General features: G+C 38.5%; 1 protein-coding gene across 3 annotated transcripts in view; it reads left to right on the forward strand.

Annotated features, from left to right (window-relative positions):
- Nucleotides 1-13,401, forward strand: part of FAM185A (family with sequence similarity 185 member A) — a 76,049-nt gene that overhangs the window by 23,190 nt on the left and 39,458 nt on the right. For all 3 annotated transcript variants that reach the window (XM_055420716.2, XM_055420715.2, XM_055420717.2), the window contains exon 5: nt 12,008-12,049. In XM_055420716.2, the coding sequence (XP_055276691.2) occupies nt 12,008-12,049 (42 nt within the window). The remainder of the gene's footprint in view (nt 1-12,007; nt 12,050-13,401) is intronic.

Here is a 13,401-nt window from a genome sequence, read left to right on the forward strand (position 1 = left end):
AGAGTCTCTCGATGAAAGTGAAAGAGGAGAGTGAAAAAGTTGGCTTAAAAGTCAACATTCAGAAAACTAAGATCATGGCGTCTGGTCCCATCACTTCATGGCAAATAGATGGGGAAACAATGGAAACAGTGACAGAATTTATTTTTGGGGACTCCAAAATCATTGAAGGTAGAGACTGCAGCCATGAAATTAAAAGACGCTTGCTCCTTGGAAGAAAAATTATGATCAACCTAGACAGCATATTAAAAAGCAGAGACATTGTTTTGCCAACAAAAGTCCATCTAGTCAAAGCTATGGTTTTACCAGTAGTCATGTATGGATCTGAGAGTTGGACTGTAAAAAAAGCTGAGCGCCGAAGAATTGATGCTTTTGAACTGTGGTGTTGGAGAAGACTCTTGAGATTCCCTTGGACTGCAAGGAGATCCAACCAGTCCATCCTAAAGGAAATCAGTCCTGAATATTCATTGGAAGGACTGATGCTGAAGCTGAAACTCCAATACTTTGGCTACCTGATGCGTAGAACTGACTCATTTGAAAAGACCCTGATGCTGGGAAAGATTGAAGGCAGGAGGAGAAGGAGATGACAGAGGATGAGATCGTTGGATGGCATCACCGACCCAATGGACATAAGTTTGGCTAAACTCTGGGAGTTGGTGATGGATAGGGAGGCCTGGCATGCTGCCATCCATGGGGTTGCGGAGTCAGACACGATTGAGTGACTGAACTGAACTGAATGTTGAATCACATATTAAGTATGTATGCCTTCTAATACAGAAGAAACTCGTGTATTTATTGATTCAACAAAAATTCCCTAATGTTCTGGCACTGAGAATCTAGTGGGAGAATAAGTACTTGAATAGTTTGTGTTCAGATGTAAAGTTTTATGAGTTTACTATCTTTTGATTTTCTTCTAAGTTGTTAAAAATTATATTCTTTGTATAGTTGTTGTATTCCTCTATTTGAATATTTGTGATTTTTAAATAATTCTGTATTTATATGTATTCTAGTAAATATATTTTTAGAATATTTGTAAATATATAGTATCCTGACTCAGAAAAGCTTCCTTGAAATGGTTTGCTGGGATTGATTTTACTTACAATTTAAATAAATTAATTGGGTTTATTATATAGGAGTACTCATGACAGTCATTTTAGTGTTTTATATTTAACTTATGTTATTTTTTAAAATAAATGATTAATGAATAAAACTATTTAAAATATTTAGATTCTCTGTATAACTGAGGATCTTATTTTAGGCTCTTTGGGAACATACATTAATAAATTGATGACTGTTAGTTCCCATTTTTCTGTACTTCAGAAGTCCTTTGTTGTCAAAAGATTTAGCAATATATACATGCTGAATGTTTTCTTAAATAACTTTGGATTTTAGAAACTTTCACAAAAGTAAACGTTACATAAACTATGCAAATACAATTGATAATTTTGATAGCACTCAAAACTTTATAAAGAAATGTTTCAGTTTTTCTCTAAGAAGAACGTACAAGCTCTGGTAAATTTATAAATCTGCCTTATGAATTTAGAAACTCAGAAATACAAATTCTAAAGGAAAGAAACTTTTATTAGATTAAATGGGATTCTTCATAAGGTCATGAAAATGCTTTGTTCTAATTTTAGTTTCTGTTCTTAAATTCATTAAGTTTGATTGTCATTTGACACATAATTTATGTTAATGTTGAATCTGGACACTTAAAACTTTTTTATATGAAATTATAGCTTGCTTTGTGGTACAGATAGCATAGATTTTTTCTTTTCATGATTTAGACATGTGATAAATATGCTGCTATTCCATGCAGTGTTTGGACTCTGCTCATTTCCTTGGAGGGACTGGACTCCTTCCTTAAAGGTGATAATGCCATTTTCAGGGTATAGCCTCCAAGCTTCCACTAAAGGAAGAGAGATCATAGAGGATCATGTGAGAAATTTGTTAGCCAGAATGTTTTAAAATGACTTTAACTATAGAATTCTGAGATAAAGAGCTTAGTGTGTTCTAAGAAAGGAGAAAGGCACACAAGTATTAGTGGGTACTGGCATCTGTGTCACATTTTATATTTATAATTTTTGTTCAGTCACTAAGTCGTGTCTGACTCTTTGTGAACTGCAACATGCAAGGCTCCCCAGTCCTTCATGATCACCCAGAGTTTGCTCAGGTTCGTATCCATTGAGTCGTTGATGCTGTCTAACCATCTCGTCCTCTGTTGTCCTCTTCTGTTGCCTTCAGTCTTTACTAGCATCAGGGTCTTTTCTAGTGAATCGTCTGTTCATGTCAGATGGCCAGAGTATTGGAGCTTCAGCTTCAGCATGTGTCCCTCCAGTGAATATTCAGGGTTGATTTACTTAAGGATTGATTGGTTTGATCTCCTTGCAGTCAAAGGGACTCTCAAGAGTCTTATCCAGCACCAAATTTGAAAGCATCAGTATTTAAAATTGCTCTTTCTCAAATGTCTGTGAGTTCCTCCTCTTTACACACCCCCTTGGTATTCTCCAGCATTTCATCCTGTTTCATTGTTCTTTCAGTTCTTTCTTTTCCTTGGACATCTTATACACTTTTGAGTCTCAACTACCATTGTATTCCAATAATTCAAATTTATATCTCTAGCCCTGACTTCCAACTTAGACATCCATCTGCTTAGTAGACAAAGCCATTTGGATCTTTATAGTCTTCTCTGATGACTTCATGTTTCTAACTTCTTTTCTCCTATTTTCCCACACCCCCAACCTCATCCATATTGTATTCTTCCTCTTTTATTTCCATTTACAGATTCTAATATTACCATATACGTTATTTCCTAAGCTAGAAATACAGAAGTAATCCTGAATTTCTGTCACCTTCCACATCTAGTCAACACCAAATTTAGATAGGTTTTAGGTGGCTCAGTGGTAAAGAATCTGCCTACCATTGCAGGAGTTGCAGGAGACACAGGTTTGATCCCTGGATTGGGAAGTTCTTTTAGAGGAGGAAATGGCAGCCCACTCAGTATTCTTGCCTGGAGAATCCCATGGAAAGAGGAGCCTGGCAGGTACAGTCCATGGGTTTGCAAAGAGTCAGACATGACTGAGCTGCACAGGCACAATCACCTAAATATTTCTTTCAGTCTCTCCCATCTTTTTCTTCAAAATTGCTACTCTTCTCATTAAGATGCTTGTCAGCTCTTGCCTCACCTCTAGCAATAAATTTGCTTCCAGTCTTGCCTTCTTCAAATTCATCGTTCTAACTATTGTGTGACACTGCAAGTGCTAGTCGTTCAGTCATGTCCAACTCTTTGCCACCCCAAGGACTTTACAGTCCATGGAATTCTCCAGGCCAGAATACTGGAGTGGGTAGCCTTTCCCTTCTCCAGGGGATTTTCCCAACCCAGGAATCGAACCCAGGTCTCCCACCTTGCAGGCAGATTCTTTACCAGCTGAGCCAGCAGGGAAGCCCAAGAATACTGGAGTGGGTAGCCTATGGGTCTCCTGCATTGCAGGTGGATTCTTTACCAACTGAGCTATTAGGGAACTATTATATGGTTGTTTATTAGAAAAGCACATTGAACATGGCATTGTCTTACCCAAACCCTTTCCTGCTCAGTGACTTAGCTAACATACTCCCTTTTTTTGACCTTATGCTTTGTGTTCATACATTCATACCTGTTTTATACTTCTGAGTTTTTGATCAGAGCCCTTGATCATACTGATCGGTTATAGTCTTTCTAAAATGTTTTTCCCAGCTTTATTTATCTCATTTACTTTTAGTAATCTTTTCATACTCAGCTAAAGCAGCCTTTCTCTATTTCTGGCCTTCCAATGACCCATAAATTTTTGCCTGATTATAAACTCCTCAATAGCAGGGATCATGTTTTATATACCTCTGTATGCTTTGCATTAAGCCATGTGCTTGCAGGTAGAAAATATTTTCTTTCTGCTCCCCCAATCTTCCCCTTAAAAAAGAAGCACAAAAAGGATTTAACCTTTATGGATATTTTATTTCTCTGTTTGGATAATGAGAGTATGTGTGCTATTTTTACCAAAATCTTTTTAGTGAAGAAAAATAAACCATTTTTCTTTAAATTGATAGCTAATTCTTCCTGATCCTATTAGAATGAAGTGTGGCTAGTTAAGGAGAACTGTTTATTTTCTCAAACATTGGGTTTTGTGGAAAAATTAAATAACTTGAAAGAAGAGTAAGCACACATAATTATTACAGATCATATGGCATCTGCTTTAATGAAAGGAAAGCTTTTACAAAGATCTACTCCTCTCAGATACTTGATTTGTTTATTGTTTTCACCGTCTGGTGATGGAAAAAGGTAAAACCAAATTACAGAAAACTGTGCTAGTAATGTCCATTCGGTTGATATGTGTACTTTAAAATATTCTGTCTTCTTCCACAAAGTATTTGAGGTAAGAGTTCCATGTTGTGTATTTTTATGACCTTGAAATATTTCTGTTTAGGGTAGAGATTTTCTAAACAGTTGGATGAGTTGAGAATATTTTTTTGTTTATTGTTTTAAAAGTCCTTTAGCACTAACAAAAATATTTTGATATATTCCTTATATTTACAGATATTGTTTATTTCCATAGTTTTATTATTCCTTTATGCTTTCCCTGTACAGAACTCGATAACATTCAAGAGAGATGTAGTTTGAGACTGTATCAGTTCAGTTCAGTCACTCAGTCGTGTCCGACTCTTTGTGACCCCATGAATCACAGCACGCCAGGCCTCCCTGTCCATCACCAACTCCCGGAGTTCACTCAAACTCATGTCCACAGAGTCGGTGATGCCATCCAGTCATCTCATTCTCTGTCGTCTCCTTCTCCTCCCACCCCCAATCCTTCCTAGCATCAGAGTCTTTTCTAGCGAGTCAACTCATCGCATGACGTGACCAAAGTATTGGAGTTTCAGCTTTAGCATCAGTCCTTCCAATGAACACCCAGGACTGATCTCCTTTAGGATGGACTGGTTGGATCTCCCTGCAGTCCAAGGGACTCTCAAGAGTCTTCTCCAGCACCACAGTTCAAAAGCATCAATTCTTTGGCGCTCAGCTTTCTTCACAGTCCAACTCTCACGTCCATACATGACCACTGGAAAAACTATAGCCTTGACTAGACGGACCTTTGTTGGCAAAGTAACGTCTCTGCTTTTTAATATACTATCTAGGTTGGTCATAACTTTCCTTCCAAGGAGTAAGCGTCTTTTAATTTCATGGCTGCAATCAGCATCCGCAGTGATTTTGGAGCCCCCAAAAATAAAGTCTGACACTGTATAGATTCTGCTATAATTTAACTGACTTCCCTGGTGGCTCAGACGGTAGACCGTCTGCCTACAATGTGGGAGACCCAGGTTCAATCCCCGGGTCAGGAAGATCTCCTGGAGAAGGAAATGGCAACCCACTCCAGTATTCTTGCCTGGAAAATCCCATGGACAAAGGAGCCTGGTAGGTTACAGTACATGAGGTTGTAAAGAGTCGGACACGACTGAGCGACTACACTTTATAATTTAACTAGTCCTCTCTTTTTTTTCTTTTATGAAACTAAAACTTTTTTTTTTTTGGCTCTAAAACCATTGTTTTCTTTTATCACACTAACTACTGACTGACTGTTCACTTTTATCACACTAACTACTGACTGACTTTTTGAAAAAGACCACATTTTCTATTTTTGTTTAAAAAGTAAATTTTTACTGCATTCCTTGGAGACTAGTTTACTAAAGCTCCTTTTGTCTTGCTGAATGGGTGAACTCACTAACTAAATGACTGACTATGTCATTTAGTCAGTCATAGAACTATGTCAGTTTTTATATTGTTGTTGTTTTACTAATAGTTAAATCACAAATAGCAGAGGTCTGCTTTATCTTATTTTTAAGGTGGTCATAAGGTGACAACAGTAAAGAGAATTCTGAGTGTCTGACACTAGCTTAGTTTTCCTAAAGATTAGGAAGGAATGAATACTAGATGGTTTTCTTGTGTTCTTCTCATCTTGAAAGTCTTCTTTGACTCCTTTGGTATAGGACAAAGTCAATAGACTAAACACTCTATGATTCTTCTACAAATTTGTTTTTACCTGTTTTTCCAAGCTAAATTTGAACATGGGCAATATGCTAAACTCTCAAAATATAATGCTAAGTAAGAAACACTTAATCCCTGTCCTCATGCTGCTGCTGCTGCTAAGTCACTTCAGTCGTGTCCGACTCTGTGTGACCCCATAGACGGAAGCCCACTAGGCTCCCCTGTCCCTGGGATTCTCCAGGCAAGAACACTGGAGTGGGTTGCCATTTCCTTCTCCAATGTGTGAAAGTGAAAAGTGAAAGTGAAGTCGCTCAGTCGTGTCCGACCCTTAGCGACCCCATGGACTGCAGCCTACCAGGCTCCTCCATCCATGGGATTTTCTAGGCAATAGTACTGGAGTGGCTTGCCATTGCCTTCTCCGCCCTGTCCTCATAGATTGGCCTAATTGCTCTAACCTAACTGATGAGCATGATTTAAATATAGCACGGGTAGTTACGCCTTTTTACCATTGCTTACATACCTTTTCAACAAAATCATTCCCCCTCAGCATCAAATTTTACTCATATTTCAAACATAGACTCTGATGAAATCTCCAATATGATTTTTTCCTTGTTCATGCCACATCATTTTAGTCTGCTTCCTCAGAATGATTATGGAACCTAATACATACTATTCAGTTACAACATTAACTTAAAATTATTGATAAACACTCATTTTTAACTTTTCATGTATGTATCTCCCTAGATAGCCTATAAGGTTTTGAATTGCCAGTCTATCCTCTGCACCCCCTGCAAGTGATTTGTGTCCTTCCCATATACAAAATACACTCCCTTCCTTTCAGCGTTCCCAGAGTCTCATCCTATTGCACATCTGCTTAGAGTCCAGAATGTCTACACCAAAATCAGATCCAAATGTAGATGAGCTTCCTTGGGTATAGTTGTTTAGGTCTAACTCCTCAAGTATAGTTCTCAATCTTAAGACCTGTTCTCTGACCTCCTCAAGCTATACATACCACCTGTACACTAAGCATACGGAGATGGGATACACACAGGATAATTGCTATAGACTTTCCTGTTCTAAGGGGAGAAAAATAAGGGAGTCATTCGTCCATAATGGTTTTGAAATTTAGGTAGGAAAACATTGGAGGTTCTTTGATTAGATCTCATGGCCTTGTGATAATTCTTTAGGTTTCCAGGCTTTGCCGTCTGAGCTCTTGGTTTCTTCCTTTGAGTCATCCTTCCTTTTTTATGAAATATAGCATCTGTTTGCAGCTGAGGAATTTTCTTAGTCTGCTTTCTGCCAGCAGAATTTTGGGACTCCAGTGGTCTCATTTCACTTTGTACTGTTACTGTCCCTTTTGGTCGAAGTTAGCAACGTGTTTGCTGATATAATTCTCACAAATTTTGTCAGCCTTCTATTAATCACATTGGTGTTTATTGCATTAGATGAAGGCCACATCCAAGAATGTTTTCAAAATGTGGACTTCTGCAGAGAAATTAAGATATGGTGCTCGCAAGCTTTCTAGGGGACCTGTTGCTTGATTGAGAGGAGCTGTGAGATACCCTCAGCCGGTTTAATGGACTTTTTGTATAGCTTAATTAATACTGTGAGGTATCACTCTTAATCTTTCTGGAGTCTTGACAAAAGATTTTACGGTCAATCCATCAGTTTCATTTTTAGGCCATGTTCTGGCAGTACACTGAATTCAAACTGTGTCAAAGCTATTCTTAACTTTCTCACCTTTTGCCATCTTGAGAAGCTGAGAATTTTCAAAATGATTCTTGTCCTGATTCTTTTTTTAAACAATTGTTTCTTAAGTTTATCTTACTTTGTTTGCATTTTACTGACGCTGCAAGAAAAAATAGGCAGCACCTACAACACTTTGACTCTGCTTGGCCATCTTCTTAGCTAGATCATTCAGTTCATTAGGCACATTTCCTACTTTCCACATTACTGAATGTGATAGTATTGCGAAGTTTCTAATACTGCTTAACAAAGATCTGCCTTCTTCCAGTTTCCAAAACACTTTTTTCACTTCCATTTAAGCCCTTATATGAGAAGCACTCAAAGTCCAGCTTTCTACTAACACACTGTTCAGGCAATTTAGGCTTTCTCTGCCATGCTCCTAAAAATCCTTCCAGCCTGTGCCTACTGCCAATTTCCAAAGCTGTTCCCATATTTTTAGTTATTTATTGTGGCATCACCCCACGTCCAGCTTTCAACATCTTTTCTAGTTACCTCTTCCTTTGTAACATATTTAGCAGCTGAAAACAGCAAACACTTATTTTCTTATACTTTGGGTGGTCCGGAATCTGGTATCACTTAACTGGGTCTTCTGCCTCAAGATCTCTCTTGAGGTTGTAATCAAGGTATCAGGTGGGGCCATGGGTTTATTTGAAGGTTCAGCCAAAAGTGAATCTGCTTCCTAGTTCACTCATGTTGTTGTTAGCAAGATTCAGTTCAGATTCTATTGGCTGGGGGCCTCTTTCATAAGGCAGTTAGACAACATGGCTAGCTGGCTTCCATTGCAGCAAAAGAGAACTGGCAAGACAGATGCAAGAATCGTTTGTAACCTAGTTGTGAAAGTAACATCTCATTGTCTTTGCCCTTATTCTCCTTTTTAAAAGCATCAGTAGGTCCAGCCTCCATATGAGTGAAGGAGCTCATACATGGGCATGAATACCAGGAGGCAGGGATCATTGGAAGCTATCTTAGCAGCTTTGTGATCCTTGGCTACTACTTGCATGTGAATCTGCATTTACTGGGTTTGAAAATTGGAAGAGTATCTAGAACACACCAGTGAAATAATATTTACTTAACCATGTAACAGGAAGATCTGCACATCCTTGTAAATTACTGAAACTTGAAAATAATTTTATAAGCTTAACTTCACACAAACCAAGTTTTACTCCTACACAAGTCTATCTCTTGTTCATATGCTTACGTGAAGTATGATGAAAGATAAAACTTTTTTAGAGAAATTTTTACAGTCAAAACACATTTAACTGTTGGACAAATGAATCAAGCATCTCCTTTGTTTTTCTTTTTCCCAGGTACTGATACATGTCAGTATTTACAAGATACATGAAATGAAATAAATGATTTTACTCATCCTAGATTAATTCTGAGACGAAATTTTATTCTTTTACTCTTCTTTTGTTGTTTTTGTTCAGTTGCTAAGTTGTGTCTGACTCTTTGTGACTCCATGGACTGTAGGTTGCCAGGCTCCCTATCCTTCACTGTCTCTCAGACTCATGTCCACTGAGTCGGTGATGCCATCCGACCATCTCATCCTCTGTCGCCCCTTCTCCTCCTGCCCTCAGTCATTCCCAGTTTCAGGGTCTTTACAGTGAGTCAGCTCTTCGCATCAGGTGGCCAGAGTATTGGAGCTTCAGCTTCAGCAGCAGTCCTTCCAATGAATATTCAGGACTGATTTCCCTTAGGATTGACTGGTTTGATCTCCTTGCAGTCCAAGGGACTCTCAAGAGTTTTCTCCAGTACCACAGTTCAAAAGAATCAATTCTTCAGCACTCAGCTTTCTTTATGCTCCAACTCATACATCCATACATAACTACTGGAAAAACCATAGCTTTGACTAGGCAGACCTTTGTCGGCAAACAGATGTCTCTGCTTTTGAATACATTGTCTAGGTTTGTCATAGCTTTTCTTCCAAGGATCAGGCGTCTTTTAATTTCATGGCTGCAGTCAGTGTCCACAGTGATTTTGGAGCCCAAGGAAAGGAAATCTGTCACTGTTTCTACTTTTTCCCCATCTATTTGCCATGAAATGATGGGACTGGATGCCATGTTCTTAGTTTTTTGAATGTTGAGTTTTAAGCCAGTTTTTTTCACTCTCTTCTTTCACCCTCAGCAAGAGGCCCTTTACTTCCTCTTTGCTTTCTGCCATTAGAATGGTATCAGCTACATTGCTGCTGCTGCTGCTGCTAAGTCACTTCAGTCGTGTTCGACTCTGTGCGACCCCATAGACAGCAGCCCACCAGGCTCCCCCTTCCCTGGGATTCTCCGGGCAAGAACACTGGAGTGGGTTGCCATTTTCTTCTCCAATGCATGAAAGTGAAAAGGGAAAGTGAAGTCGCTCAGTCGTGTCCGACTCTTAGCGACCCCATGGACTGCAGCCTACCAGGCTCCTCCATCCATGGGATTTTCCAGGCAAGAATACTGCAGTGGGGTGCCATTGCCTTCTCCACTACATATCTGGGGTTGTTGATATTTCTCCTGGCAATCTTGATTTCAGGTTATGATTCACCCAGCTCAGTATACCACATGATGTACTCTGCATATAAGTTAAATGAGCAGGGTGAGAATATACAACCTTGATATACTCCTTTCCCAGTTTGGAACCAGTCTGTTGTTCCATGTCCAGCTCTAACTGTTGCTTCTTGACCTACTTCACAGGTTTCCCAGGAAGCAGGTGAGATGGTCTGATATTTCATTTCTTTAAAGAATTTTCCACAGTTTGTTGTGATCCATACAGTCAAAGACTTTAGTGTAGTCAATGAAGCAGGAATAGATGTTTTTCTGAAATTTTCTTGCCTTTTCTATGACAATTTGATCTCTGGTTCCTCTGCCCGTTCTAAACCCAGCTTGTACACCTGGAAGTTCTAGTTTCATGTACTGCTGAAGCCTGGCTTGGAGAATTTTGAGGATTACCTTGCTAGCATGAGAAGTGAGTGCAGTTGTATGGTAGTTTGAACATTCGTTGGCATTGCCCTTCTTTGGGACTGGAATGAAAACTGACCTTTTTCCAGTCCTGTGGCCATTGCTGAGTTTTCCAAATTTGCTGACATATTGAGTGAAATACTTTAAAAAGCATCATCTTTTGGGATTTTAAATAGCACAGCTTCTTTTACTCTACTTGTTTCTTACCATTTTCTTTATTTACTCCTTTTTTACTCTTCACTATAGTTTTAGAATTATGATAGTGCAGTAAATATAGGTGGTATAACTCTAGGAGTAATTATCCCTTAAACACACGTGAAGAAAAATCCTGCTGTTTTTGATGCTGGAGGAAGGCACTGGGAAGAATGGTTTCAGAGTTCAATGTTTATTCTAGAAAATAGGTTTTCATTGAAAGAAGGGAATATTTGAAGTTTTTTTTCTTTGTTAGTCATATTTCAATTATTTATTATTCCTGTCCCAAACCTTTTAAACTCTTGGTAGAGAAATCACTGAAATCTCACAGATAGGTATGCCAAACTGACCTGAAAAATAACAGTAATTACTTTTTTCCATGGATTATTTTAGTGTTATTTGGTTCAAAACTTGGCTTTGTGTGGTCTGATAAATATTGTGATGTTTAGGTTGAAAATGTGTAGTCAGTACATTTAAGTAGTGGTTTTTTTTTTTTTTTACATTTTTTTAACTTTTAGAAGAATCATTATTTGTCTTCCATGTTTCCCAGAAAGTGCAGGGGTTTGTTTTTTTAGTTGTGCTGTAGTAGATTAAGTTAGAGTGGAAGAAGAGAGTTTGTATAGATGCCTAAAGCTATTTTGTAGTTGCGCCTAAATCCAACCAGTCCATTCTAAAGGAGATCAGTCCTGGGTGTTCATTGGAAGGACTGATGCTAAAGCTGAAACTCCAATACTTTGGCCACCTCATGCGAAGAGTTGACTCACTGGAAAAGACTCCGATGCTAGGAAAGGTTGGGGGCGGGAGGAGAAGGGGACGACAGAGAATGAGATGGCTGGATGGCATCACCGACTCGATGGACATGAGTTTGAGTGAATTCCGGGAGTTGGTGATGGACAGGGAGGCCTGGAGTGCTGTGATTCATGGGGTCACAAAGAGTCGGACACAACTGAGCGACTGAACTGAACTGCGCCTAAATCTCTGACTAGGATTGTGATACTGAGAAAAATCATGAATGACAATAATAATATTATTAAATATTGTGGATATCTAACCATGTTTTAGAACATTATTAATACATTTCCTTTCTAGATTATCCCTAATATGTAAAGTTGTCTTTTTCTCTCTTTTGCAGGTAATATTACATTACGAAGCAAGATGGGTAACATCACAGTAGGTATATGCTAAGTGGTTGTTGGTAAATTTTGTATTCTTTTTAAAATAGCTATATTTGTGACATATTATTAGAGTACATAAAATCTACAATTTAGCCGATGAACCTAATAGTATCCCGATATACCTGTCAGATATAGGCATACCCAATATATGAACTGAGGATGAGATAGTTAGATGGCATCACTGACTCAATGGGCATGAGTTTGAACAAACTCCGGGAGGTAGTGAAAGACAGAGAAGCCTGGTGTACTGCAGTCCATGGGGTCACAAAGAGTCAGACATGACTTAGCGACTGAGCAATAATAAATATATGAATGTGTGAAATTATTTCTAAAAGTTCATTGATTCATCATCCTATAAATACTATATAATTATAGGTTTGCTGTCAGAATACTGTTAGAATTCTAATTTCAGCACTTTCTATTCATGGAAAATTATCTAACTGCTCTGTACCTAAGCTTCTACCTCTGGAAAAAATAGAAATAACAGTAAGTACCTATCAAATGGGGTTCTTGTAAGGATTAAATGAGATATTTAAGTACTTTAGCATAGCATCTGACATATGATAAGTACTCAATAAATAATAGCCGTTTTAATTTTTGTTATTGTTCTAATCCTAAGCCAGAACTAACTAACCCTAACCCTAGTGGCTAACGATCCTTTAGACCTAATCACCACATGTGATGCTATGCCTATGGGAATAAAAGTTCAGATTCCCAGATAGCTTAGATAGAGCTCTTCTCTTTCCCTAGTTGCACCTGCTTGCCTGTTAGGTGAAGGCACATTCTGAGCTCTAAGAGCGATGGTTGATTTTTAGACCTTAGAGCATAGGGGTCAGGGGTGGGAAACCAGGATCTTTGTTGAGGAGCTAGGCTTATTGCCAGTATGAATGCCTCGGCTTCCTGTTTTGTCCTTTTGATATTTTACGTTTTCTTTTGTGTGTGCTGATTGAAATGGTAAATATACTCAATAATCCTTTTCACTATCACATCTGGATTCTCAGACTTAAGGTGCACATCCCTTTTTAAATTTTCTAGACATTGTAACCTTTATGTTCAGTGAGGGATAAATAGAAGATAAAGGCTTCCTAAGTGATAGCTGTAAATCATTTTAACTGAAAACATGACAGGGTTTAGCTTTGTCCCAGAGAGAAATCAAAATTCACTGCTGACTCTTCAGTCCATTCCATCAGAGGGTGCATCTGGGGTTAGTAGGAAAGTTTCTAGGGTGAAAAAAAGATACACTAGTAAAAAGCTGAGCTATCTGGTGGGGGAGAGAGTCCTAGACATGGGTAGAGTTTGTAGCAGTAAGGGAAGGGGAGGAAAGAAAGGGAATATTTCAAATTGGAAGGCA

This window comes from Moschus berezovskii, chromosome 3 (genome assembly GCF_049115385.1).
Source record: "Moschus berezovskii isolate FMDL1 chromosome 3, NW_MosBer_1.0, whole genome shotgun sequence".
Lineage (NCBI taxonomy): Eukaryota > Metazoa > Chordata > Mammalia > Artiodactyla > Moschidae > Moschus > Moschus berezovskii.